The sequence below is a fragment of the Oenanthe melanoleuca genome, chromosome 14 (genome assembly GCF_029582105.1).
Source record: "Oenanthe melanoleuca isolate GR-GAL-2019-014 chromosome 14, OMel1.0, whole genome shotgun sequence".
In the NCBI taxonomy this organism is placed as follows: Eukaryota; Metazoa; Chordata; class Aves; order Passeriformes; family Muscicapidae; genus Oenanthe; species Oenanthe melanoleuca.
The window spans coordinates 6,323,642-6,350,400 of NC_079348.1; the positions used below are offsets into that span (position 1 = coordinate 6,323,642).

The 26,759-nt window shown below is 48.8% G+C and overlaps 5 protein-coding genes across 8 annotated transcripts; 2 read left to right on the forward strand and 3 right to left on the reverse strand.

Annotated features, from left to right (window-relative positions):
* Positions 1–743: 743 nt before the first annotated feature.
* PDAP1 (PDGFA associated protein 1) lies at positions 744–8,822 on the reverse strand. The gene is made up of 6 exons (XM_056502876.1): positions 8,730–8,822; positions 5,691–5,782; positions 3,732–3,839; positions 3,234–3,355; positions 2,230–2,381; positions 744–1,599 (listed from the first exon to the last, which is right to left on the reverse strand). The coding sequence occupies exons 1-6, from the start codon at positions 8,737–8,739 to the stop codon at positions 1,541–1,543; spliced, it is 543 nt and encodes a 180-aa protein (XP_056358851.1). The 5' UTR covers positions 8,740–8,822; the 3' UTR covers positions 744–1,540.
* Positions 8,823–8,967: 145 nt separating this feature from the next.
* On the forward strand, positions 8,968–11,116 carry BUD31 (BUD31 homolog). 2 transcript variants are annotated; one of them, XM_056502877.1, is made up of 5 exons: positions 8,968–9,051; positions 9,458–9,610; positions 10,061–10,183; positions 10,374–10,540; positions 10,845–11,116. In XM_056502877.1, the coding sequence occupies exons 2-5, from the start codon at positions 9,517–9,519 to the stop codon at positions 10,893–10,895; spliced, it is 435 nt and encodes a 144-aa protein (XP_056358852.1). In that variant the 5' UTR covers positions 8,968–9,051; positions 9,458–9,516; the 3' UTR covers positions 10,896–11,116. The 2 variants fall into 2 exon arrangements, with proteins under 2 accessions (XP_056358852.1, XP_056358853.1); XM_056502878.1 differs by having other exon boundaries at positions 9,022–9,126.
* Positions 11,117–11,550: 434 nt separating this feature from the next.
* Positions 11,551–16,143, reverse strand: PTCD1 (pentatricopeptide repeat domain 1). Its single transcript, XM_056502872.1, has 8 exons — positions 15,522–16,143; positions 14,878–15,018; positions 14,472–14,690; positions 14,030–14,131; positions 12,965–13,717; positions 12,610–12,726; positions 12,106–12,288; positions 11,551–11,880 (listed from the first exon to the last, which is right to left on the reverse strand). The coding sequence occupies exons 1-8, from the start codon at positions 15,987–15,989 to the stop codon at positions 11,701–11,703; spliced, it is 2,163 nt and encodes a 720-aa protein (XP_056358847.1). The 5' UTR covers positions 15,990–16,143; the 3' UTR covers positions 11,551–11,700.
* Positions 16,144–16,222: 79 nt separating this feature from the next.
* CPSF4 (cleavage and polyadenylation specific factor 4) lies at positions 16,223–22,982 on the forward strand. Of its 3 annotated transcripts, XM_056502873.1 has the most exons (8): positions 16,237–16,548; positions 17,460–17,510; positions 17,984–18,136; positions 18,870–18,965; positions 19,093–19,186; positions 19,886–19,958; positions 20,515–20,607; positions 21,776–22,982. In XM_056502873.1, exons 1-8 carry the CDS (start codon positions 16,446–16,448, stop codon positions 21,842–21,844), a joined length of 732 nt encoding a protein of 243 aa, XP_056358848.1. In that variant the 5' UTR covers positions 16,237–16,445; the 3' UTR covers positions 21,845–22,982. The 3 variants fall into 3 exon arrangements, with proteins under 3 accessions (XP_056358850.1, XP_056358849.1, XP_056358848.1); XM_056502875.1 differs by lacking the exon at positions 19,093–19,186 and having other exon boundaries at positions 16,223–16,548; positions 21,776–22,022; XM_056502874.1 differs by lacking the exon at positions 19,886–19,958 and having other exon boundaries at positions 16,225–16,548; positions 21,776–22,022.
* A 921-nt stretch (positions 22,983–23,903) lies between these two features.
* ATP5MF (ATP synthase membrane subunit f) lies at positions 23,904–25,554 on the reverse strand. The gene is made up of 4 exons (XM_056502879.1): positions 25,485–25,554; positions 25,288–25,395; positions 24,370–24,486; positions 23,904–24,048 (listed from the first exon to the last, which is right to left on the reverse strand). Exons 1-4 carry the CDS (start codon positions 25,498–25,500, stop codon positions 24,020–24,022), a joined length of 270 nt encoding a protein of 89 aa, XP_056358854.1. The 5' UTR covers positions 25,501–25,554; the 3' UTR covers positions 23,904–24,019.
* Between the last annotated feature and the right edge of the window lie 1,205 nt (positions 25,555–26,759).

Sequence of the window (26,759 nt, forward strand, 5' to 3'; positions counted from 1 at the left end):
TGTCCTGCCCCATCCACCTCCCTGTGCTCCAAGGATCACCCAAATATCCTGTGGCAGGCTGTCCCCCCATCAGTCCCTCCCTCTAGGAGCTGACAGCACAGGCACCTCTCCTGGCAGCACTTGCTCATCTTCCACAGCTCCCTGAGGATATTTCCTACCCAAACCTTGGCTTGGTCTGAGCTGTGGTTTGAGCCAGCAGCTCCCTGGGGGCACAGTCCTGTGTCACACCCCACTTGTGCCCAAGTTCCTGCAGCCAGGCATGGCCAGGGTGACATGGAACAATTCCCATTTGTCACCCTGCTTCTCCACAGCTGCAACCCCTCTCCCAGCGGCTTCCAGTGCCCCAAGCCCTGGGGCTGGATCTCCTCCAACCTCTGGGAATCAAGTCTGGGAAGCACTGGTGTCCCTGAACAGAACTCCCAGCCCCCTGAGGCACAGCAGGCTTTGGCATCTCCCCTCCAGAGCCATCAGAGAGGTGACAGGGAGGTGACAGTGCGGTGACTGCCCTTTTGACAGGGGACTAGGCCAGACAGTGGCCTCAGGGTAATTGTTTCCTCCACCGTGGTAAACAGATTGTGCAAGACATCCATCAAAATCAGCAGGAAAAGCTTTCTCCCTCCAGGCTGTGTATGCTGATGGAGCTCCTGAACCCAAAGCCAAACTCCACACCACAACCAGCAGTCCCCAGCTGCAGCTGTGCCTCCCCCAGCTGTGCCCTTCCCACACACATCAGGCCACAGCAGTTCTGATAACTTACAGTTTAATCAGCCAAATATACAAGTTCTCTTGATGGTTTTTAAACTTGATCAAGTTTTTTTTTTTTTTGTTTTGTTTTTTTTTGCTTTTTGGTTTTTTTTTTTCCATCTGGATCTGACACAATAAATGTTGTTTGTTTTTCTCCTTTAAACAAAGGATGATGTGGTTAAAAACTGGCACTATCCCTAATAAGGAGGAGAAAAAGAAAATGAAGAGGAGGGAAAAGGGGAGACTGGCTGCAAGAAAGGAGGGATGAATCTGGGAAGGAACGGCACTCCAGATGTCCATGAAGTCAGGCTCCCAGCTTATACTGCAATGCCCTGCAGCAAAATTTAATGGGCTCTTTGCCAACTGGATTCCTCAGATACATTATCCTTTGGGATTTCAAACCAAGTCAGTTCCCCACCCCATGCCCCACCCCACAATGACCCCACAATCTATCTTCTTGCAATCTAGTACTTGAAGCACCTCCCCTCCCACCCTGCCCCCCTCCCACCCTCTACGAGTTCTTGATCCTAAAAACAGCAAAAACATTAATGTTTCCGAACTGTTACAGGGAATTGCTGTCCAGCACAGCTCTGCACTGCAGAGAGCAGCTGCCCCTAACCCCAAATGGAAATCTGTGCCAGGATGAGGACAAACACATCGTCAGTGTCTCTTGGAGGTGGAGGTGAGGTCAATGCTGCAGGACGCCCTGCGTGGCGTCGATGGAAGGTGACACTGCAGAGCTCCCACAGGACCAGGCACAGTTCCCTGGTGTTTCCTCCTCTTGCATGGCCTGTGCTTACTTGTTAAGGGATAGTGACTGCAGTCTTTTACCTGCCATGGCCGCTTCGTCTTTTGCTGGGGAGGAAAACAACAATTTCATCATCACCATCAGATCAGGGACTGGGGGTGGATTGGCAGCCCTGGGGATCAGAATCCTGCCAGTTGGGTAAGGGAAAAAAATCCCACCCTTCCCACCAGTTTCTCAGAGGTAAGAGGCACAGCTCCTCTTGTATGCTCCCTTCTATCCCTGGCCTCTCTCCAGGTGTCCACAAATCACCCTGATACCCAAATTTCTTTGTGGAAGCCACCAAGGAGCTGTGCTCAGACTTCTGGTTCATATCTCCCAGAGAAAGGCCAGGAAGGGAAGGAGTGCTGTGAACTCCCTGGGCAGTCCAGATCCCCACATGCAAAGCAGATAAATCACCCAACACATGGAGCCTGCTAAGCCCCCAAACTGGAGGCAGCATTGCCTGAGAAGCAGGGGACAAAATGGATATCAAGGACAATTCTCTCATCCTCTTTTCCTGCTCTGGCATCCAAGCTCTTGTTTATAAAGCAAGAACTTTATGAGAGGGAAACAGCTGAGCCTGGCTTTGCTGAGGGGTGTTGATGACACTCAGCAACGCCACAAAGGCTCAGATGAGGGATGTGTGACTGCAACCACAACATGGAGAGGTAGGAGAATATGATAAATTATTTTCTAACCTTTTCTTTCTTCTTCCTTCTTTCTGGCAGCTTCTTCCCTTTGCTTCCGAATGATGGCTAATCGGGCAAGGTCTGCCTTGGCTTGCTCTGTTTTCCCAGCTAGGTGCATTTTCATGTATCTTTCTTTTGCCTTTTGCTTCTCTATTTCCTCTCTGCCCAAATGAAACACACCAGTCACCAGAGCATCCAGGCAAGCCCACAGGAACAGGCACAGTGGGGCTTTCCAAACAGGAAAAACCCCAAAACTGGGATGCCTTTCAAGCACAGCTTCTGTCTATTTGCAGGGTTTGAACAGGGGTGAGCTGAGATTGTTTCTACCTTCCTTCAGCTAAGTAAGGACACAGACACACAGGGAGGTCAAATGAATTAGTCCCACACCACAAGAATGTGACATCTTTTTCCCTGCCTTACCCTCAAAGGTGTCCTTCTGCTGAAGCAATCTATCCCAAAAGAAAGATTAAACCTTCCCTTCCAAACCTCACCATTGCTAAATGAAACCTTGAAGATTAAACTTTGGTTTTCAGGTTATTCATCTGCCCAGATAAATATTTCACTACAATATCTGGAATCTGGGAAACTGCTATCTGTCACCAGGGCATTTTCTGCAGTGAGATTAAAGCAGATCCAAGGTGAGCTCTGGTTAATGGATTTCTGTTCTGATTTTTGTTATAAAACTTCAGGAAAGGAATGGCCTAAATCCCCTTCATAGTAGTATGATTTCAAGTTTCAGTTAGGTCTAACTTTTGGCATAAAAACTTAGGAATGGTCTAAATCCCTTTCTCTCAGAGTAGGATAGCCACAGCTGCTCCCAGAGGACAGACAGCTCCTGTGAAGTTTCTAAGGAACCACATTTTGAAGCACAGTCAGCCCAGTTTGCTGCTGCTCAGTGCCTGCTTTAGGCAGCCAACACTCTTTTAAGGACCTCCCTGAAACACTGACACAGAGCAGGGGAAACACCTCCCTGCACCAAGGCTGGAATTGCAGGGGTGCAGCAGGGAACTCACCTCTCTCTTCGTGAGAGCTCCTTGGGTCCATCCAGGTCCAGCTGAGTGACTTTTTTGGTTGTCTGAATGACACGGTTGGGGTTCTCTATGTCTATCAACCCCTCCACTCCCTTGCGCTTTTGCTGTGGGTCAGGAACAAGAGGAGGAACCTCAGGGGTTAAGGACTCTCATACCCAGCTCTGGGGGTACCAGAGCTCCCCAAACACACTGCAAAGCACCCCAAAAGCACAAGCCAAGATTTTACTACTAGCCAGTAAAATCATTTATGAATCAAGGTACCCTCAGCCTTTTTAAAAATCTTGTTGCCTTTGTATTTCATTTGTAAATATTCACAAGTTTTCATTCTGAGGGCAAAATGCTGTCAAGTGAGCATTTTTTGGCTTCTATATAGTTCTATAAAAATGCACTCTAGGTAGCTCTCTCTGCTCAGAATCCAGAGTGTGCATCTTCCCCCCAGCCCAAGGGTTAGGTGCATTAAGTGCCCTGAGAATGCAGTACCTGATAATCCTCATCATCTTCATCACTCTCATCTGAATCTAGAGATTTCTTCTCCTTTTTAGGGTCCCCTGTTGCTCCTTCACCTCCTTCTTCTTGCTCCTCCTCTTCCTACAAAAATCAGAGGAAATTAGAGGAAAGGCATGTCACTAAAAATCCCAAACCCAGCTCTTAAAAGAGATTTTGGAGGGATGAGAGACAACTCTGAGCACTGGTGTTCCTGACGTGGCCTTGTGCCACCAAGGGGGTCTGGCTGTCACAGAATGAGAGCTCCTCCTCAGCAACAGCATCACCTCCAAACAACTCTGCTGCTCCCTCTAACAGGAAAATGATTGTAAAAGACACCACTGCACTTCACTTTCCCCAAATGAAAGCTCTCCAGAAGAATTTTAGCCTGGGTTTCCAGTGCACACTACCTCAGACACTGGAAACTACATGGATGCAGCTTAGAGCTGGATCCCATCCTGAGTCTGGATAAATAAAAACACCTAAAGGAGAAAATTGACAACCATCAACCAGAACATTCTTATCCAAGGAATTACAGCCTTTTAAGCACAGCTTCCACCAGTCAGAAACCTGGGAATTAATTTCTGAATCATAAGAAGAGCCAGCATAGGTGTGAACAGCTTGTTTTACACTACCAAGATCTCTCATCAAGCAACCCACAAAGTGGATGAGCAAGGAACAGTAAGAGGAGTAATTTTGTTAATTGTGGGGGGCTTTTTTAAGCTTTCCTTAATAAATCAGTGTTAGATGTAACCATTACTAAGTGATATGGGCTACCACAAAAAAAGTAATCCTTCTCAAAGAGCAGTTCCCTGGTTTGCTGTGAAACAAAACACTTTCATGTGGGTCCTGCTTTTCTGTTCCATTTCCAGTATTTTTATTACAAACATGGAAGCAGAGAACACACAGTTTGTGAATGACATCACACCAGTAGGAGTTGGAATTATTTTGGAAAACAGGATGAGACTCATAAGTGGTTTCAGAATGTGGAAATATGGCATGAAACCAAGAAGGTGGAATCAGAAACTATCCAAGAGGAGTTACACTTTGGAAGAAGAAATCCAACACAAAGCTGGAATATGTGGCTAAGCAGCAAAACAAACAATCATCTTGAGTTCCAGCTGGGCAAAACATTAAAAAGGACTCAACACTATGGCTCAGAACTGCTTGAGAGAGTAATCTCAGAGGTATTCACCAGGATTTCCTACATGGGGTGTAATTATCCTCCTGTGGTCAGTCTGTGAGGCCTCAGCTGGAATTGTGTATTTGGGCTGAGGCAGCACTTTCAGAGTCACAGAAAAATATTAAGAGTGTCACCAGAGCTGTGATAAGTTTGGAATAAAGAGAGCAAGAGCCCCAAAAAGCAGCCAAGGCTTTTATGGCAGCAGTCAGGTCGTGGTGGAAGTGGGGGGAGCCGTTACAGTCCAGTGCTAGGGCACAGAAATACACTCAAAAGAGGCCCCACACCAGAAAACTCTGTTACCTCTCCCTACAAGTCAGAGGCAAACAAGAAAATTATGTGTGCAGGAAGAAGCCAAAGGAGTCTGGTCCATAAATCTACAATAGAAAGAGGGCAAATACAGTGATTTCAACATACAGTAACATGTCAAGATGTGGCTCTTGCTCTCCAAAGCCAAGCTGCAGAACAAATGAGCTGACACTGAAGACTGGAATGATGAAATACAGGGAGAAAAGATCTCCAGAGCTGCTGTGTAATCAGCTCCTCCATCCTTTAACCTTCAAATGCTGCTCTGGGTGGTCTCCCAAGCATCAGGAACCGGACTGGGGGACAACCTGGAGTCTCCCCAGCTGGAGCTATTTGGAATCCATACTGTGATTGCTGCTGGAATGATCTGCAGCACTTGGCTAAGTGCTCCTTTGCTCCTGAACAGTGAAGAGTCAGCCTGGATAAGGCAGGAATCAGGACAGAAAGTACACAAAGGAGCAAACACATACCCTTGCCTTTTGCTTTTCTGCTTGGAGCTGGGCATCAATCTCCTCAGGACTCGTGTACTGCCTTGCTCGGCCTTTGTGGCCTCCTTTTCTACCTGCACAAAATAATAAAAATAACAAATGGTTTAGTGGTAACTTCCAGAAAGGCCTGTTTCTCCTGCAGCACTCTCTGGATTTTAGGTGTAGATTAGACAAACCAAAATAGCTTCTCTGATAGACCCTAAACAACAAAACCCCCCATTGAACTGGGTTAAATGCTCCAAGAGAGAATTGGGATTATTGATATCACCCTTCCCTGCCTGTGCTCGTGGCCTCTCCAATTCCCTTCCCAGGCTGGCAAGGGACACTCAATCCCACAGCAGATCCCAGTTTCCTGCACAGGAGAATCACAGTGTGCTCCTGTGGTTACAACCAACATTCCAACTAGCTTGGCTCCTTAACCCCTCCCACTGTGCCAAGAGAAAATAAGAAGCTAATTGGAAAAAAGCTTTGGGAATTACAATGGGAGCTGAAGAAGTACTAAAAGGAGCCTCCATGTTTTACTGCTTTATGAGGAAAAATAAAAACGAGCTCCAGGAACCAAGAAGGGGAGTCACTTGGCTGGCACTGCCCCAAGTTCCAAATTCTGTTGATTAATGAACTGCTGAAGCCATTAATGCTGCCTCCAAGCCACTGTTCTGCTCTTCCAGCCCAAAGAATTGGGAAGCAAGTTGGATCGAGCCAATCCACAGCCCTAAGTGAGGAAGACTGGCAAAAAGCAAACAACTCTGGCAAGGCAGCTCTGTGCCACTGCAGGAGTCCTGGAAGTCCCATGGAAGGAGCAGGAAACACTGGATCTCTCTCATCCTCCCCACTTCACCTGCCAAGGACAATGGGAACCTCACAGTGATGGGGAGGGATCATCCTTCCCTCCTTGGCATGGTGTGGGATCCACAGGGGATCTGCCACTGCTCTCTCACTGTGTGCTGTTGGACTGGGAGGCACTGGGAGCTGTAGAGAGCCAACATTTCTGACCAATTCTCCTGGCTCAGCACAGACAAACTCTCACAATGCCTTAGTTCTGTCCCAAAACTCCACTGTGAAGCTTTATAGAAACCCTAGAGATATTTTCCATACGAAATGGGGAAGTGCAGAGATTAAATTCTTCTCTCTGGATTCAGCTGGGGAAGCTGATGGGCTCTCAAACACTAAGCACAACCAAAAGCTTTGGTGCAGCCAGACAGGTGTTTGCTGTTTGTCTGTTTCCAGGCATGGGAACACTGACACCCTCTGGAACATCTGCCTCAGGAATGCTCCTGGGAAGACATTACCTCACTGCCCAGCACATGACATCACCCCAAAGGGAACAACACTGATATCTGTGACACACCAAGCCCCAAATAACCAAACTGTGCTCCCAGCCTGGCCAGGGCCAGGCTCCTCATCCAGCTGCTCCAGAATTCCACACTGGGCTCAGGACCAAGACAAACAAACTGCTCATTACTGCAAATAAACAGTGGTGATAAGGGGGGAGAAGCAACTAAGGAGAAATTATTTTACATTAAAAGTCTAAAAAGAAGCAAATGGAAGAATGAAGCCCATGGGAGCTCAGCACAGTGCAGGAATGGGGCTCTGCTTCCTCAGGGAGATCAAACCTCACATCAGACACAGGGAGTTGGTCCAACACCTGCTACTGAGCAGCTCTGTGCCTCAGTTTCCCCATCTGAAAACAGGGATAGCACTTCTTTTCCACCTCTTTAAAAAAGAATCACCTGCAGATTTTTCACCTGCAGCCAAGCCCAGTTGTGCCCAGGCAGGCCCACATTCACACATCTTCAGCTTTAAACAGCCTAACTAAGGAGTTCAGATGAAAGAGAATGGAATGATACTGATGGAACCTCTTCTTTTTAAAATCAAAGTATTAGGGGGGAAAAAAGGAAATTAATCGGAAATAATCCTGTAAAAAATTTATTAGTAGCTGGTTAATGCCCCTCCCTTCTATATTAATAGTGAGTGCCAAAATCCACTCCTCTGCCAGCAATCCAGCAACTCCAACTGACTTGGGGGAAAACGACCAAAGACCCCTCTTCTTTCAAAAAACAAACGGTTTGAATTAAACATTTAAATCTGTACAATGAAATAAAGAGCAGGAAATCCTGAAGTTACACAGCATTTAAATATGAAAAATGGGGTGATAACCCACCACGGTTCTTTGCCTTCACAAAAAACACATAAAAGCTTCAGCCACATCTCCCTATCACTGTGCAAATGGACCCAAAATGAAGTAGTTAAATAAAATCTAAGCAAGGAATCAGTTTTGTGCTAAAGGCTGGGAAACGCTGATGAAATAAAGCAGAGCACACTGCAGGGAAGAGAAATGAGGAGGGCTGGTTTGTGACCGGGGTTTGCAAGAGCCAATTATGCAGATGGTGCATGTGGAGAAGGTTCTGGGTGGATCCTGCAGAGCCGTGACAGCCCGGCAGCGCCTCATCCCCGCTCCTGAATCACACGAGGAGCAAGTCGGTGCCCGCTCCGGAACACCCAAACGCGGCCACATCAAAGGAGCCGCGTTTGGAGCCCCTGAGCCCCCACACCGGGCCGGGCCCCCGCGCCCGCTCGGCTCCCCCACGCCCCGTCCCTGGGGAACCCGCCGCGGTCCCGTTCCAGCGGGAGCACGTGGAGCCCAGCCCGGTCCCGCGGCGGCCCCGGCACCCCGGGGGCACAGAACCGGCCCCGGCTCGGTGCAGGGCGCGGGGAACGCGCCGTTCTCGGGGGGCGGGAGGGGGCGAGGCACCCCCGGAACCCGAGACCCCCCCAGAGCCCAAACACAGCCGCGGGGCCGCCGGTGAGGGGAAAGGGATCCCCGCAGGCTCCCGCGCGGCCGCGCAGAGCGGGGAGAGCGGACCCGCCGCGGCATCTTCACGGCCGGCGGCGAGCACGAGCCCTGCCCGCGCCGGGGCCGGGCGGCCCACACACCCCCTCGGCCCCCTCCTCTCTGCCCCCCGTTTCCCCCCGCCGCCGCTCCCCGCGGGGGGACCCTCGGCCCGGCCCGGCCCCCACCACCTTTCGGCATCGCGGCGATGGCGGCACGGCCCCCCCGGCCCGAGCGGCGCCCGGAACCGGAACCGGGACCGCCCCCGCGCCAGGCCCCGCCGCTGGGCTGCCCGCAGCGCGCCGCTCCCGGTGCTCCCGCGGGGCAGCGAGGACAGCGGGAGCGGAGCCGGTTCTCCCGGGGGGTTTCTCTGCTCTCTCGGGGCGGCGGAGCGGGCGGCGGGCACCGTCTTGGTCAGGCAGCACAATGGGCAGCCCGGAGGGCGGGGCCACAGGCGGCGCGGCTGCGAGAGGCCCCCGGGTGACGGCGGCGGCGGCGCGACGGGAGCGGGCGGTGAGCGGGGCCGGGACCGGGACCGGGATCGGGATCGGGATCAGGATCAGGGTCGGGACCTGAATCGGGATCAGGGTCAGTGTCAGGATCAGGACAGGAATCGGAACCAGGACCTGCGGCCTCCCCTCACCCCGCCAGCCCCGGCTTCCGCTGTGGGGCTGTTGGGGCCGGGCCGGGCGGTCTCTGTGTCAGCTGGATCTGACTGGAGTTGTCACCTCGGAGAAGGAGTGGCTGCCGTGCTTTGCTGAGGAAAAAAACTGACTTACCGTACAGCAGTCACAGAGCTGTCACCTCTTTCACGAGCTCCGTATAGCTCATTTTTATCCTTGAAGTGGAAAACGGGAAGGGGACACAGAAACCTTAGGAGGAATATATCTGACAGCTGTTTTCCTTTCGTTTTTCCCAGTGATTCTGAGGAAGTGCTGGCAGTTCCCTTGGCCTTTTGCCCCTCTCTTTCCCAAAGCAATGCCCAAGGTGAAGAGGAGCAGGAAACCTCCCCCGGATGGCTGGGAGCTGATTGAGCCCACACTGGACGAGCTGGATCAGAAGATGAGAGAAGGTGAGTGGGTGTTCTCAGGGGTGGGACCCCAAAACAAGCTCACAAGAGATGCTTCACGAATACAGGTGGACCTTTTTTGTGTCTGTGCCTCCAGTGGTGCTGCAGGTTGATCCTGGGCCATGCTCATCCCTAATTTTGGGGTTATGGAGTACAGAGCTTTGGTTATAACTAGTTCAGGGATGAAGCTCATGGAAGTACTGGTAGTTCCTGTCCATGTTGTTGCTGTGTGCATGAAGTCACCCCTGGTCCCAGTGTGGGTCATGTCATCCCATTAGCACTGGTTTTATATCCTAAAGTAGCTGCTCCAGGTCGGGTCTTCTCATTTGAGTCTCTTCATTAATCTCAGTCTTATCCCTATCACATACTAAAGTTAGGAATGTTCTTGGAACAGTTCATTGCAAAGTGATTGAGGGAAGCACTTGGTCACCTAGTGTTTGTGTTCCCTCCCAGCGGAGACAGAGCCACACGAGGGGAAGAGGAAAGTGGAGTCGCTCTGGCCCATCTTCAGGATCCACCATCAGAAAACACGATATATCTTTGATCTCTTCTACAAGAGGAAAGCAATCAGCAGAGGTGAGGAGGGCAGGGGAGAACTGGAGTGAGGCATTCACTTGTGGATGCCACTGAGCTGGGAGTTGGTGGGATCAGGTTTCTGGGGAAGGAGGATGAGGGAAGGCTTGGCAGCTGCCTGGCTTTGCCTGCTGGTTACTACAGCTGGTAACTCCTGCTAGTGAGACTTGTGACAGTGTCTGCTCCTCCCCAGAGCTCTATGAGTACTGCATCAAGGAGGGCTATGCTGACAAAAACCTGATTGCCAAGTGGAAGAAGCAGGGCTATGAGAACCTCTGCTGCCTGCGCTGCATCCAGACTCGGGACACCAACTTTGGCACCAACTGCATCTGCAGGGTCCCCAAAAGCAAGCTGGAAGTGGTGAGTCTCCAGCTTGTTCCTCTGCTCTGCAGTAGCTGATCTGACTTCTCCCAGCTCATGGACAGCAGAGGGGGTAGTGCTGTTCTTCCTGGTAATTTCCTCTGCCTTTGCTGGTAGAATTGGTGTCAAGTTGGTGCTAAAGTTACTGTCAGCTTTGGCATTCATTTAAGGCTGTTAAAAGCATGGGAAATAACACCAAACTGTGGAAACCCTTCCCACCCAGAGCCATTCCCTGCCTTGAGGTCTGAGCCTGCTGCTCTGGCTGTGGCTTGGCTGTAACACCCTCCTCATGTTTGTTTTTCAGGGCAGAATCATTGAGTGCACTCACTGTGGATGCAGAGGTTGCTCTGGGTGAAGCCTTTTGCCATCAAACTTGTTTTTTGAACTCTGAGGATATCCTCCTCCTCCTCCTCCTCAATGGACTATGAGTGCAATTACAGCCACTTTTTTTGATGGGATATTTCTGTATAATAGTTAAAGCAGCAGCACAATCACCCAGATTGTGCATAAGTGGGGGGGGCTTTGGAGTAGGGTTTTGTGTAGCCATTTATTTTAAAATAAAGCTTGACTGCCTGAGAGAGTGATGTGATCTTCTGGTGAAACATTCCTGTGCCCCTTTTCTGTTGGATGTGTTCTGGGTGCTTGAAGGTTGTTCTGCACATTGTGAGCTGTTCTGGGTTTTTTTCTCAACTAAGTCTGTTTAAAAGGCTGTGTAGAAAGGAAATACAGTTCCCAAGTGTCCAGTCTTAGTTCTTCCCTGACTGTGTGCAGATGGAAGCTGCATTTCACTGGAATTCCAGGTTTGTAACCTGGAATTAATGCACAGATCCCTTCAGGAATGCCAGCAGTCTAGAGACTTGGAGGTCACATGTGAAGTGACAGGACACGAACAAAACCAGCACTGAGCTAAACCCCTGCTAAATCTGATTTTGCTTCTTCCTTGTTTTGCACAGGGTTTGCTAAACTACAGCCCATCTAATCCTTGGCAGTTGAAGGAAATTCACTGAAAATGTATTTTCTCCTCCTTAAAACAAAAGGAAATATTTTATTATGTAACTATTCCAAGAACTGCGGGTTGGGGATACACAAAGCAGCTTTACTTCAAGCCAGTTTAAAGAAGCAAGTCATGCAGCTTCCTTGTGCTGGAAGAACTTGAAACTTCAGCATCCTGCTCCCTTTTCCTGCACAGCCTCTGCCTCACTCTCCTGCCCCTGAGGCTTTGCTGTCCTGTACTTGGCCCAGGGGTGGGGGGTCTCCTCTCCAGCCATAACTTTTAACCACCGGTAGTAGTAGCCACGGAAACCATCAATCTTCTCCAGGTATGGGTTTTTGTACTTATACTGCAAAGAGAAAAGCAACAGAACAAGTTTCTATTAGATGAGAGCTCACTTCAGCACCGGCCTGTAGGAGCTACAAGAGAAGAAACAGTGATCAAGTAATCATCAGCCAGACCAGACAAACCCAAAGGAAAGTCAGGCAGACATTAAATCATCATATTTATGATCCCCCTCCCTTGTTGGTGTCCTTTGTGATGCCTTCCCAGCCTGGCAGCCCTGGCTCCTCACCCTGTCGAATTTGGGCGGGTACCGTGCTGCAAACTCCAGCTGCCGGATGATCACTTCATTGGGAGGCACCTGGTTATTCCTCATGTCCCGCAGGATCTCCGTGAGGTAACTGTAATCCAGCTGCCTCACAGCAGCAGCAATCAGGGTGCTGTAGATGTACTTGTTGGGAGTTATTCCAGACCTCTGGAAAGAACAAATGCTACAGTTAAACAAGTTTATTTGCTGACTAGTGCAGGACTTGCAGAAGGAAAAGGCAGAGGTGCTTTTTACGCAAGGAGCACAGCTCTCATCACAGGACCTGTGAAGCAGCTTGTGCAGTGCACAAGCTTTGCAGGTACAGGACAAACCACCTGAGCTCCAGCTACTCTGGAACTGCATGTTTTTGGGAAAAGAACAAAACCACTCATCACAAAAACCTCAGCAGGTCTTTTAAAAGCATTAACACTTCACTTTGTCTCTTCCTGCAGCTCAGACCCAAGCAGCAGAGGATTTTTCTTTGATTACCTTCAAATCTGAGAGCAGCTGCAGTCCATCCTGCTGTTTGTGGCAGGCAATTGCCAAGTTACAAAATGTCTGGAGGTTAGGTGACAGTCCCCTCTTCACCAGAGCTGGCAGGATGCTCTGCAAGATACAAGTGTTGGCATCACTTCCCAAAAAATCTTACTGTAGCTTTTCAGATAGGGAGCTGGAAGTGCTAGAACAGAATCAGTAAATACTTAGAAATTTACCCAAGCACTGCCTTGTGGGAAACAGTGTGAGATCCCAGTTTCTACTGCGGACAGAGAAATGGGTCTCAGCAAAAGAGAGGCCTGAGAACAAGAAGGTGGTGATAGGGCTGGTTCTGATGTTTTTCTCTCACCTTTGCTCCCTCCAGGTTTCCCTGTTTACTTCTCTTCCTCATTAAAGTGTTAAAGAAGGTCACATCTACTTTTACTTTATGATCATCCAGCAGTGCCAGCAAAGAGGACTCTGAGGGGCTTTGGGGTTCCACCAGCTCAGCCAGTAATGTAAATGTTTTAATGTTGGGCTCTGCATTGTCCTCTTTCATTTTGTTCAAGAATCCCTCCACATCCCCCATCAGAGCCAGTCTGTGGGATGGTGTGGCCACTGTCCCCAGGGAAACCACGGCTGTGTCAGCCATCCTGGAATCCAACAAGTTGGGCAGGTTGCAGAAAGGCAGCTTTTGGCTTAGGTGTGGCTGTTTCCATTCCATCTCACTCTGGGCTCTCCTCATCAAGCCTCCAGCCCTGTTGGGAGTGACACTGGGGCTGTCAGGAGCAGTTGGTTCTGCCTCAGCCTGAGCCACATGTTTGTTTTGTTGCTGGATCTGTTCTTCGGGCTGCAGCAAACTCTCCTGAAATAATTGCTTCTCCATAGCTTCCACATCCAGCTGGACAGCAGCACTCTCTGATCCCTTCTTCCTCCGATTTTTCACCTTTTCCTTCCGCCTGCCAGGTGGCAGCTTTAGCTGAGGTGAGGTCTCAGGAGGATTGAGCAGGAGCTGAGAGGCCACAGCAGGGTTGCCAATCCCACAGTCTCTGGCTGCACGCAGCATCAGGTTGTAGGTGTGGCTGTCGGCCTTTATTCCCAGTTTGTTCATTTGTTGCCAAACCTGAAGAGGGGAACATGGATATTAAATAACAGGAGCATCTCCAGCAGCCTCTAAGTACATATGTTAATGGGATCTCCGTGAGGAGAGAATTTACAGCATGACAAGGACAGTGACCTTGAGCTGGAGAGCCCTGTAAGATGATCCAGGGTTATTTAGCAGCATGAGATGTCCTGAGCAAAGCCTGGTTTTCAGAACTTGTGCTAGGAGAAGCTGAACTCCTCCCATTTCACCACCCCACTGCTTTCCATGTGTAACAAGGTGATGAGTTACAATGCAGCAGCACTTTCCCCCCTCTCAGAACACAGGACAAACCTGCAAGGCAAACCGGAAGCCGTTTTCGCTGTCTTTTATGCAGCTCATGAGAAGGAAGCTGAAGGTCTCAGCTGTGAGAACATGGCCCCTCTGCACAATTTCCTGAAAAGAGCAGAGAGAGCATTAAACTTCCTGGTTACCCTGTGTGGTGAAGCTCAAATATCACTGTCATCATCTGGGTATAGTTGTAATAAGTTTTGGACACACTCAGCCAGTTTTAAAGCCAAAGCTGCCTTCTTTCAGATAATCTTTCAGATAATCAAGCCTGGAGTTTGGCACATACAATTTTTCTATATAACAATAAGGATCAATGAAATATAAACACATGATCTGTAATTATCTCTGCTGGAAATGAAATTAAAGCCTGATGCGACATGACAACTTCCAGGAGATTTAACCACAGCACAGAATAGGTTTAACAGGAGAAAAACAGCCCATTTACCTTGAGTACATCCAAGCACATCCTGAGGTCTGAGCAGAGGGCACAGACCTTCAGCAGGGCGTGGTAGGTGATGAGGTTCAGCTCCTCGTTTTTGCTCTGCAGCTGCTGTCGCAGTTTCAGGGCATTCTGCAGCCCTGAGTCCTTCCATGGAGACTCAGCACAGGCGTTGAACAGGGCTGTGTAAGTGGCCTCTGTGGGGATTAACCCTCGTTTTTTCATCTATAGGAAAAGAAGAAAGATCTGAACTGGTCTTTTTGCAAAAATAATTTTTTAACTGTTTCTTAAGAGTTTCAGGCTAAGAAGGTATCAACACTAACACAAAGGTGTTTTGGAGACAAAGTAACATGACTGAATGCTTGAAATGCTTTTAGCTTAGAAAATTCTTTGAGGGAGAAGTCAAACCTACATCATTGTAGAGCCTGAATGCCTTTTTCACGTAGCCAACCCTGCCACAGCCACCAATGAGAACAGTGTAATTGCTTTCTTCTGGCTGGACACGCTCCTCCTTCAGCATCTGCACCTCAAACAGCTCCAGAGCCTCTGCCAGCTGCAAGGGTGAGAAAAATCATCATGAGGCAGCAAGAGAATAAACTACAACAGATATTAATATATGCAGCTGTGGGGAGATTGTAGTGCAAGTCCTACAAAGTGTGGGGTTCCTCACAAAAAGGCTGGAGAGGTTCTTTAGATGAGGGGGTGGCAACAGGATGGGGGAGATGGTTTTAAGCTGACAGAGAGGAGATTTAGGCTGGATATTGGGAAGAAATCCTTTACTGTCAGGGAAGTGAGGCATTAACACAGGTTGTCCAGAGAAGCTGTGGCTGTCCCATCCCTGGAAGTGTTCAAGGCCAGGTTGGACAGGGCTTGGAGCAACCTGGGGCAGGGGAAGGTGTTCCTGCTCATGGTAGAGGATGGAACCCAAACTTCCAACCCAAACTGTTTTATTATGATTCTTTAATTTTTTCTGTAAAGATACCAAGTGATAGAGACTGGTCAGAGCTGTATCTTTCACCAGTGCTATTAGAAACAAGAGAAGAGCTGGGCTCAAACCTTGTCCTCTTTGATGAGCGCCTTGCACCGTAGGAAGTACCAGTATGGAGTGTTCTTAGGGCCACGTCGAGGTTTTCTTTCTGGCTCTTCTTCTCCTTCTTCCTGAAGCTTTAAATCCCGAAAGCGTGCTCTTGTTTTGTGATAATATTTTCTAGAAGAAAATTTATCAGACAGCGTCCCGAACTCCACACCTTCATCATCATCATCATCTTCATCATCATCCTTCTGCTCCTCGGTAGCTCCAGCGGAGCTGCCAGCACTGATCTCTCTGGGCTCGCTGCCGGGCAGTTTGCAGGAGGCCTGGGAGGAGCTGCACGTTCTCCAGGCGGGCAGCGGGCCCTGGCCTGGGGGCCGAGACAGGAGCGGCGCCTGCCCGGATCCAACCCCGGGGGCTGCGCACCGCGCCCGCAGCAGAGCAGGGGAGGCGTAGCGACACCAGCGGGGGACAAGGAGCCGCAGGGAGCCCATGATGTACCCGCTGTCCCCGGAAGCGAGCGGGGGCGGAGCGGGGTCGGAATGGAGATCAAGATAAGAACCGGGACCCGGCCCCGCTCGCACCGTCCCACCTCACGCCGCCCCGGGCCCGCGGCGCCTGCGCGCACGGAAGGGGCGTGTCCTGGGCGGGCTCTGATTGGGCGGAGCGCGCGCGCTGCCCGCCGGGCGGCGGTTTCCCGGCCGCTGATTGGGCGGAGCGCGCGCGCTGCCCGCCGGGCGGTCGTGCCCGCCGTGGCTCCCGTCATTCCGCGGGCGGGCGGCGCGGGGCGGCCACGGGGCTGCCGCCGCCGCCTCCCCTCACTGCAGGCACTGCCGGCGCGGAGCGGAGCGGGCCGGGCCGGGCCCGCCCGGGCCCGCCCGGCCGCCGCCACCAACACCGCCACCATTCCGCCCCTACCTTCCCGTTGCCGGCGGCCCCCAGCTGCCACCATGCAAGAGCTCATCGCCAGCGTGGACCACATCACGTTCGACCTGGAGCTGGCCGTGGAGCAGCAGCTGGGGGCACAGCCGCTCCCCTTCCCTGGCATGGACAGTGCGTGTGGGCTCTCTCCTCCGCGGGGTGCTCGGGCCGGGGCCGTGGGGCCGAGGAGGGGGGGCTGGGCCGGGTGCCTGAGAGGTTTCCAGGGATCTGAGCCTCTTCCTCAGGTCTTGTCCGTAGATCCACCCAACTTCCGCTTTCCCCGTGAGGTTTCTGTCATAACCCAGATGTTTTTCTTTTCTACTTAGTGAAATCCGTAGTTACTGCCGGCCAGCCTGGAAAATTAAAGTTGAGATGTTGCCGTGAATAAACACTCTCCTGCACAGTACTTTATATTTCCATTTTCATTCCCATTTTGTAAATGAGGCATTTCAATGGGAAGAGACATCATCTTTAGGTCTATCCTTGACTGACTCTCTAAATCTTTTCCTTCATTCTGACACAGACTCAGGAGATTTACAGTTTGCTGAATTTTTCTGGCTGGGCTACTAAACTTGTTTAACTCCCTTGAATGTCCCTCTTTGTCAGAATAAGCAGGGTATAACATGCTAATGCGTGTTTCAGGCAGTTCTGGTAAAGAAATAGAAGACTTTAAATGCCATGGTTACAAATACAGGGTTCAGGAGTTGGACTTAGATGATCCCTGTGGATCCCATCCAGCTCAGGATATTCTGTGATATCACTGACTTAACAGCAGAGGAGAACCCAGTCGAAAACTTAAATAGCTGAAAAGCAAAATAAGCAGCTCCAAATCTGCAAATTTCCCTTGCTGTCACTCAAGAGGAAAATAGATATTTTTGAGCGCCAAGCTTTAACAGAGAACTGCAGGAAAGCAAATTCCCCAGACCAAAGTGTTACTTTCCTCTTGATGCTGGGGATCAGATTTCTTTCCAGGGCAGGAAATATTGTAAGAGTTGCCATGAAGCCTTGTTAAAATAAGTAATGTTTCCTTGTTCTCTCCACAGAATCGGGCGCAGCTGTCTGTGAGTTTTTTTTAAAGGCGGCATGTGGAAAAGGCAAGTTGTGGGGAATATTGGAAAAGGCAATTATTCTCAAAGGATGGGGGGGGTGAAAACAGATTTTCCAGCACTGTTTATAGTGCTATGTTTTGTAAGGCTGAAAGATAGAAGAGAAAACTGAAGGGTGTTGGAATATCTGCAGCAGTTGGGAAATAATGTTATTCTTTAAGAGAGCTGAGAAGTAAATAAGCCAAGCTACTGTTAAAGGAAGGTTTGAACTCTCCACAAGCAGACTTTGCTGTGGATCTTAGTTGCTGTGGTTTGTAGTTGCCAGGATTAAGAGCTTTGAAGCTCATTAGAGAGTACCACAAGACTATCTTGGAACTCCCTGTTTTGCTGTTATCACTTAAGGCTGAAATCATAGGTGATGTCTTCTGAAACACCTCTTGCAGATGGGTTGCTGTTGCCCTGTGTGACACGTTTTAATTGTTCTTTTTTCCCTTCTCTTTGCCCCACCCACCCCTCCACAGGAGGCATGTGCCCGTTCAGACACATCAGTGGGGAAAAGACAGTTGTTTGTAAACACTGGCTACGAGGACTTTGCAAAAAGGGAGACCAGTGCGAATTCCTGCACGAGTATGACATGACCAAGATGCCTGAGTGTTACTTCTACTCCAAATTTGGTAAGCAGCTCCTGCTTAGCCTACTTTACAGGTGTGGGAGTCTGAAGAAGATCCCTCCTCCAGAGCATTACATTCCTCTGTGTCTGATGTTAGATTGATGTTTTTCCAGATCTATTTCACCTTATTATCCACATAAATTTGTGATGTATTGTAGATGTCTTCACTTGACTGCTCATCTCTTGCAGGAAGAGACTGCTGGTTTTACTGCTTTTTTTTTGCCTTAAGTTCATTTTTTTGGGGTGTGAGATGAGTAGGCTGAGCAACTGGTCTTTGCATCACTGATTTTGGGGAGCTGATAAGCAACAGAGGGCATAGGGGTGCAAAACTTTTGTGCACTTGCTTTCCAGCTCTGGACATCTGGACATAATGAGGCAACTTGGTGCCAGAAACTTACAGTCTTGTAGGTTTCCTTGGATTGAGATTAGTGTGCAATTTGTAGTTTCTCCACATTTCTGGTGCACTAAGTATTTGGATTTTGTTACCGTGACTGCTCTTTCAAATTTACTTCCCCCATTGTTTTTAAAAACGAATAATCCAGTCTGGTAGAAGTTGGCTCAGCAGAGGTGAGTCCTTGGAGCTCTTCATGGAGGTTAAGGCAGGTTATGGTGTTGTGCCTGAACTTACAAATGTTGGTAACAGCTCTGTGGGTAACATGATCCAGGTAATGTTTTGAGAGTAATTTTGATCTCAAACCTGCATAATTAACTGAGAAGTGTGTTTGCCTTTGGTACAGGGGAATGCAGTAACAAGGAATGTCCATTCTTGCACATTGACCCGGAGTCGAAGATCAAAGACTGTCCCTGGTATGACAGAGGCTTCTGTAAACACGGTATGTGCCTCCAATAACTGCTGTTCCTATGGCTGCAGATCAAGGGGGGAGTGTTGCTGTTCCATCCTTGCATGATCTGCTGGGATGTGGATATATTGGATGTGAACTGCTGAGCTTTGTGTTGCAGGTCCCCTCTGCAGACACCGGCACACTCGGAGAGTCATTTGTGTGAATTACCTGGTAGGATTCTGTCCAGAGGGGCCTGCCTGTAAATTCATGCAGTGAGTATGCCCCAGGCCTGCCCTGCAGCCTTGTGTTTTCCTTGTGGTCTGGTACATGTCAAATGAGGGTGGTCCCGTGCTTCCCAATGGTTTGGAGATTTGCCAGTGTTTAGTTGGGCCAAATTTTTACTGATTTGAGGTTGGAGAAAGTATTTACGAGAGTATGTAGTGACAGGACAAGGGGGAATGGTTTCAAGCTGAAGTGAGTAGGTTTAGATTAAGCATTAGAAAAAAATTCTTCCCTGTGAGGGTGGGGAGGCCCTAACACAGGGTGCCCAGAGAAGCTGTGGCTGCCCCATCCCTGGAAGTGTCCAAGGCCAGGTTGGATGGAGCTTGGAGCAACCTGACATAGTGCAAAGTGTTCCTGCCTGTGGCAGGGGGGTTGGAACTGGATGAGCTTTGAGATCCCTTCCAACCCAAACCAGTGTATGATATGGGGCAGGGCCTCTCTAGGGAGTTCCCAGTAAGACTGGCATAGGTGATTAAGTGCCATCAGTGCAGTGGAATCACATGGATTTATATTCCAGAAGGCAAAGGGATGTGCTACACATATGTAAAGTGAAGTGGGGAGGGGGAGGTTTCCTATGAGCCAGATTTAACTGGCTGAATGTTTTGTTGTTTGGAGTTACTTGACTGAGTTGATGATAAAATGTTGGCATATGATTTGAGAATCAATTTTCTTGTTTCCATCTAAACCAGCCCTCGGTTTGAACTGCCAATGGGAACCACAGAGCAACCACCACTGCCTCAGCCAACACAAACACAGCAAAAGGTACCCAGATCCCCTGCCCCCCCCACCACAGCCACCCTCAAACCTCTCCCACAATGCTTTAAAATAGAATAGATTGTCAAGTGGTCAAAATTGGGTACCTAAGCTCTTGGATCTGGAAGGGAGAATTAAGCAGTGAGCAACTCTTAGTGCCATTATAGTGATGAAAACCCCACAATTGTTCCAGTTTCACATGGAGATCATGTCACAGAACACTCCCACGCTACGCAGAGGCACATCATATGTGGTTGTGCAGCAGTCTGCCAGGTTTTGTAATCAGGGTGACATCCCTCCATGATGACAATGATATTTTAGCAGCCTAAACCTACTCTCCAAATCTGCTTTCCAGAGAAAAACAGGATCACTGGGCTTTGTAAAGCTCAGTGCTTGATTTCTTCTCTCTGGTGCTCCAGCTGGCAGAGCACCCACACACAGATTTGGAGGAAAATTGATCATTTGACATATGGGGTGCTCTTTCCCCTTCTTAACAAAACAACAACCACAAAGATCTTTATCCTGGATGCACTTAACGAGTCAGAACTCTTCTCCTACCCAACAGAGGACACCCCAAGTCATTGGAGTCATGCAGTCTCAAAATAACAACAGTGGGAACAGAGGACCCCGGCCATTGGAGCAGGTCACCTGCTACAAGGTAATGCAGGGGGAGGGCTGAGGAGGGAAAGCAAAAGGCTTTTTCACAGTGTGAAAAGGTTCATGAATCCTGAGCTCTGCTCAGAAGATATTGTGTGATGCCTGGATACAGCTGTGGGAATTGGCCTTGAGTTCTGAGGTCACTGCCTTGCCAGTCCTGGACTTGCTGGGACAATGACAAAATCTGTAGGACTTTGCTGTCTGTTAATAAACAGGAAAACCCTGCCCCAAAGACAGAAAGGAGACTGCCAAGCTGCACATTTCAAAATAAGATTAATAGTAATTTTTTGTCTCATAAGCTGATTTGCTTAGACTGGTGAGTGTAGATTCTCTTCTCCCTTGTTTCCTGGAAGGTCACTGAAAGTAACAGAAATTAAGTTTGCAAAGCTTGCTCAGTATTTGAGCTGTAAATGTGCCCTGTGGTATCAAACCAAGGAATGAGTTGTTCACCTTGGTTGCTCATTGAGGAGCACCAGGAAAATCTGGACACAATCAAGTTTCCATCTCCTTATTTTTCCACAGAAGCCCCAGTCACTAGAAAAGGACAAAGAATCTTCCTGTCGCCCTGACAGTTACAACATTTTACATGTCAGCTCTGAGCCTTTGGTGGTTGTTTGGGTGAAAATCACTGTGTTTAGAAAGGGATATTAAATAGCTGAATCCATCTCACTGTAAACCTTTAATAGCTGCCTATTTTATCTGCAAGTAAATTGCAGATCTGGAGAAGGCTGTTGCACCAGATACTGGCATTTATCTGTGTTTGAGTAGCTTTAAGATGCAAAGTCCCGAATCTGTGACTTTCTCAAGTTCAGAGGTGCTTTTCTCTGTGTATTCATGAAGATCAGGAGAGTCCCCATGGATATGGTGCATATCAGATGGAGTAGTCTGAGAGGCTGAAATCCTACTTGTATGCTGAGGGTTCTCTCCTTTGAAATGCCTTAGAGTAACATGGCATCAGGTTACTCCCAGCATAGAAGCAGCTTTTGCTCCAAGGAGTGGTAGCAGCCCATAAATCCTGTCCGTCCTGACACCCCGTTTGACTTTACCTTCATCTTCCATGTGTGTGGAAAAGCTTCCAAATTGCAGCAGTTGCTGGGTGCCTTAACAAAGGCAGCTAGGAGGAAAAGGCTGGAACTCTGCAATAATTCCTGTCTCTCTTTCCCTTTCAGTGTGGTGAAAAAGGTCATTATGCCAACAGATGCACCAAAGGACACCTGGCCTTTCTCAGTGGACAGTGAAGGAGCAGCAGGAGGGCGCAAGGGAGCTGTTACCACTGAGGAAAGGTTTCTGCCTAGCACAATGTCTGGAGCTATTAATCAGGTTGTTTTTTTAATGCCATTACTGAAAGAACTGGTCAGAGGCTGGCTGCTGCTAAGCAACATTTTTGTAATTGTCCCCAACTTTTTTAAGTTTTAACCTTTTTAAAATCGATTTTGGCCTCCGCCTGTTTTCATTGAGCCCTTATGAAAGGTAGGTCTAAAAGCCAGTAGATAAACCAAGCCCTTACTGGTGCAGCACTCCACGTAAACACATCTTAGGCCAGTGTTTCTTTCAAGTATTTTCCTTCTGCTACTTCTCTCTGGAGAATCTGCAGCGTTTCAGCCCTCCCTGTGGAAGCAGGAAGACTGACTGGGAAAACTTAAAACACTTGCAATGCCTTCTCCTCAGTGAGGAAGCAGGGTTTCTGCTGTCCTGTAGCTCTTCAAAAGCCAAGTCCTGTTTCCAGGTCAGCCTGGTGAGCTTGTCCTGGTGGCTGACAAAACCCCTCACGTACATCAGGCAGTAAAACCCATGTCCACTTGCTTTGTTTCTGTGCTTCTTGCTGTACTGAAGGTTAGAAATCAATATTCTGGGAGAGAACTGATCAAGGGGAGAATAAATTGGCATCTCTCTGGTTAGCCACAGTAAGGAACAATGATTATAGGAAAGCTGCATCTGTGCTCAGTTCCCACTTGCAGAAAGGAGGGAAATGAGCACAGCTTGGAGTAGGAATAGAAGAGCCTTGTCTCAGCCCCCATCATGCAGCTCACACTGAACAGGTATTCCCACACTCTAGAGACCAGGAAGTGAAGCTGTATATTCCTATGGAACACTGCTTTTAAAGTGTTGGTAGAGATTCCTTCTGAGAGCAGTTTGGTTTTTTTCCAACCCAAACCCCATTTATTTTGAGATGACTATTTCAAAAGGGCCAATGACAAAATGTGAATTAAAAGAAAAAAATTACCCACAATGTGAGCCTTATTGATTCTACCCCATCTCTTCATTTGCTGCCTGCCTTTATACTTTGTTTTTATTGAAATGTACTGATGGCAAAAGCTGACTGTGAATTTCTTTAAGAGCAAGGTAAATGTGGCTGGATTAAGAGAAGTGACCAGAGCCTGTCTTGGTGTCAATGACTGCAGTTATTTCACTGTGGAAGTTTCAAGTCTGAAGTCACAGACCAGAAAACTCTGTGCCCCCCTCAGACTGAGCTGTGTGATCTGTATGTAACTGGGCATGTAGAAAAGGGAACTAAAACACTCATGTCTGATCACCTTCCCCATCAAGTTCAGGAGTTTTTGGACTTCAGTGCCAGTTTTCCAACACTGAAACCCTTCCTGTAACCACCAAAGCTCTTGGGAGATTCTTCATGTCCCTCAAGAACTGGTTTTCACTCTCCCTGCTGCTCAGACAAGGATGGTTCAGGTGGGCAGCAGTGCCTGCAGGTGCTGGTGTGACTGTGGGGCATGAGGAAGCTCAGAGCTGGGGTCAAACTCACAGATGCTCCTTTAAGCTGCATTTAAGTCAAGAAGGAAAGTTTTCCTTTATTTTGATGGATTAAAAGTCTGAAGCTATCCCCACTCAGAATGACTTCCCAGCTTTGGCAGCTAAAGGAGGTAGCTTTGGTGGAAATTTTGGGTCATCTGAGGCAGTGACAGGAGAGTTGCAGACCTGTCTCATTTCAGACAAGTGCTCTGCAATGATGGAAAACTGCCCAAAACACCTCCAGTCCCTGACAGCCTGATTGAGAACCAGAAACACCAAGAGGGCACGCAAAGCTCAGATATTCTTTCGAATCAAAACACATCCTCTCTGCCCCTTGTCCAGCTTGTCCATAATGGCCAGAAGAAGCAATGCAGTGCTATCATTTTTATCAAACAGGAATCAGCTGCCAGCAGTTACCCCAGTTCATAATATAACCCAAGGAGCAGCTGCTTTCCCTCTGAAATTACCCTGAGGGATGAAACTCTCAGAAGACAAATTTATTTGCACAGTACAATTAACAACTCAATTAAGAGAATGTCAGCTCAGGAAAAGTAAAGTGTATGCACTTTATTATTGGTCACAAGAGTACAGATTTAACATTCATAGTTCTGATGTCTTCTGTCAGGGTAGCTGTGCCAGGAGCTGCACCTTCACCTTCTGATGGTGTTTCAGTGGTACTTCCTCCTGCGGTCGTGCTCTGCAGCAAAGCACAGCAAGTTAATTCTGCTGAACTCACAAGAAAAAAACCCCACCACACCTGAAATTACAGGCAAGAAAGCCCTCTGAAAAACCCATGAGCATGTATTTTCTAAGTGCTGTCAGGTCAGACAGGCACCAAGGTCTAAACTTCCTTCATTGCCAAGAAAATACTCAGTAAGCATTCAAGTTTTCTACAGCTAAAAGAAGTTTGTTTGCTACCAATCTTTCATTTTATTTCTAAAAGCAGCAAGTAATTACTTTTATTCCCCAGGCAACCTTCCAAGCTGCCTGCACACACTGAGCCATGGTTTTTACTTACTGATGTGACTGTAGCTCCACATGTAGCTGAGGACAATATACCCAGCCAGCACCATGGAGATACCCCCGAGGCCCCCCTTCCTCACATTGATGTATTTGTTGTAGTATCTGGTGTAACCTGTGGAGGAGGAAATTTTTTCAGAGCAGCCAGATGAATTGTGTGTTACCCTGTGAGAGAAGGAAGCAGCCTGGATTCACAAAAACTTCAGTAAATTGGTTCTAATGAAACATCTGAAGGTCTCAGAAGCAAATCTGAGAGGAGGCAACCTGTGTGGTACTTGAGCAAGGTGATCCCAAGTTAACAGACCTAAGCCTTAAAAAAAAAAAGGGGGGGAAACCCTATTTTTCATTTTTTTTTCCTAAATATTATTGTGACTTTCATGAGCTCAAGCTGCTTTAGAATTATCTGACTCTTCCATACATTATATACATGCACACATATTATCAAAGGCAGACACTTGCATTTCACATTTTGTGTTTAAATCTACCTGAATGATATTTGTATCTACAGCAAACGACATTGGTCCCAAGTGATCCATAAGAGCTCTGTCACCTCTTTACCATCTGTAGGAATCAACTCCCTTTTAATAATTTTTTGTTTACTTATGATGTTGTGAAACTCCAAGATTTTCAGCCAACGGGTTCAGGACTAAGGGCACCCCACTACCCCTTTATGAAAGAAAGAATACTGAGAACAAACATCAGCTGGATAAAGCTCACATGAAAAATAAATTTACAGATGGAAAAACGAGATATTCCAGGAGAAACTGCTCTGGGAAAGCAAATCTTGCCATGGAGCAGCCCCTGCACTGCCAGGCACCCCCCACAAGCAACATCGACTCCGGCAGCCAGGGGTTTTTGTGTCCTGCTCTCCCAGGCTCCGTCAGGAGAAGCAATCAGGGACCCGCAGCCCCCTCACCTCTTTGCAAGGCCCCCAAGATGCCGCCGGGGGTGAAGTCTCTCATGGACAGCCAGGTGCCCAGCTGGCCCAGCTTCACGTCCATCAGCTTCGTGTCCTTGAGGAGAACTGCGGCAGGGAGAGGGAGAGAGCCCGGTCAGCGCGGGGCTGAGGAAGGGAGGGGGGCACCGCGGTCACCTTGATCCCCCCACACTTACCCGGCGGCTGCGCCATCTTGGTGTGCCGGAAGGGACGGGCCGCGGGGGCTCATGGGAGGAGGGAAGGGCGGGAATCCGAGCGGGGCGGGGCCGGCGCCATGTTGGGTGTGTCACGGCGCCGTGTTGGGTTTGTCACGGCGCCATGTTGGGTGTGTCACGGCCCCATAAGGCGGGACCAGAGCGGTCCCGATGTCGCCTTGAGCCCGTCCAGCCTGTCCTAGGGACAGAACAAGGAGTAATGGGTACTAATTGGAAGTGGAGGAAATTTTGATTAGATATACAAAAATAATTCCTCCCTGTGAGGGTGATGAGGCCCTGGCACAGACTGTGCAAAGAAGCTGTAGCTGCTCTATCCCAGGGACTGTCCAAGGCGAGGTTGGACAGCGATTGGAGCAACATAATCTAGTGGAAAGTGGCCTTACCCATGGCAGAGATAATCTTTAAGTTCTTCCCAATCCCTTAACATTCCATGGTTCTGTGCTCTCCTCTCTAGGGGCCAATTCCCCAGTGGGGGCTGCACATGCTGCCCCAGGTGCCACAGGCACTGCCAGCCTGGCAGAGGGCTGGGCCACCTGAGGGATTTTCCCTTCATTTCCAGTCCAGCAGGTCCCTTCATCAGCTGTGCCTTTCCTCAGGGGATGGTAAACAACTCCTGAGCATGTCCTGCAATCCCCCAGGGCAGTGCCTCGCACCGTCCCACGTTACGGGGTGTCAGGTGCCCTCCTTGCTGTGCTTCAGATGGTGAGAAAATATAGAAAAATTCACAACTTGTCATCAGCATCTTCACACATCTCCATCAGCAATCTTGCTGATGTCCCACAAATGAACCTTTTCCAGTGTGTTCCTAAGTTGCAGCTCTAACAAGGTAAATATGTGCTCACAGACAATATATGCTGCAACATACATTGAAATTGTCACTTATTGTACTGTAAGAAGTCCCTTTTCAATGCCCACCGAGGACTTTTCCCTGTGGGAATACTCTGTGTTCTATTCCAGTTTCTCTGGAACGGTGTCAAATGCAGAAGAAGAGGCTGGGTTGGGGTATACGGTGTAAATAAACCCGCAAAACCAGAGTGGTGGAGCAGTTCATGTGCAGATAAAGATAAATTTTATCTTCCTGAAACAGGAATTGCAGAACATTCCAAGCTGGAAGGGATCAGAGTTGAACTCCTGGCCCTGCACGGAGCAGCCTGTGTATCCCTGTCCAAACTCTCCTGGAGCTCTGGCAGCCTTGGGGCTGAGATCCTGTTCCTGGGGAGCCTGGTCAGTGCCCCA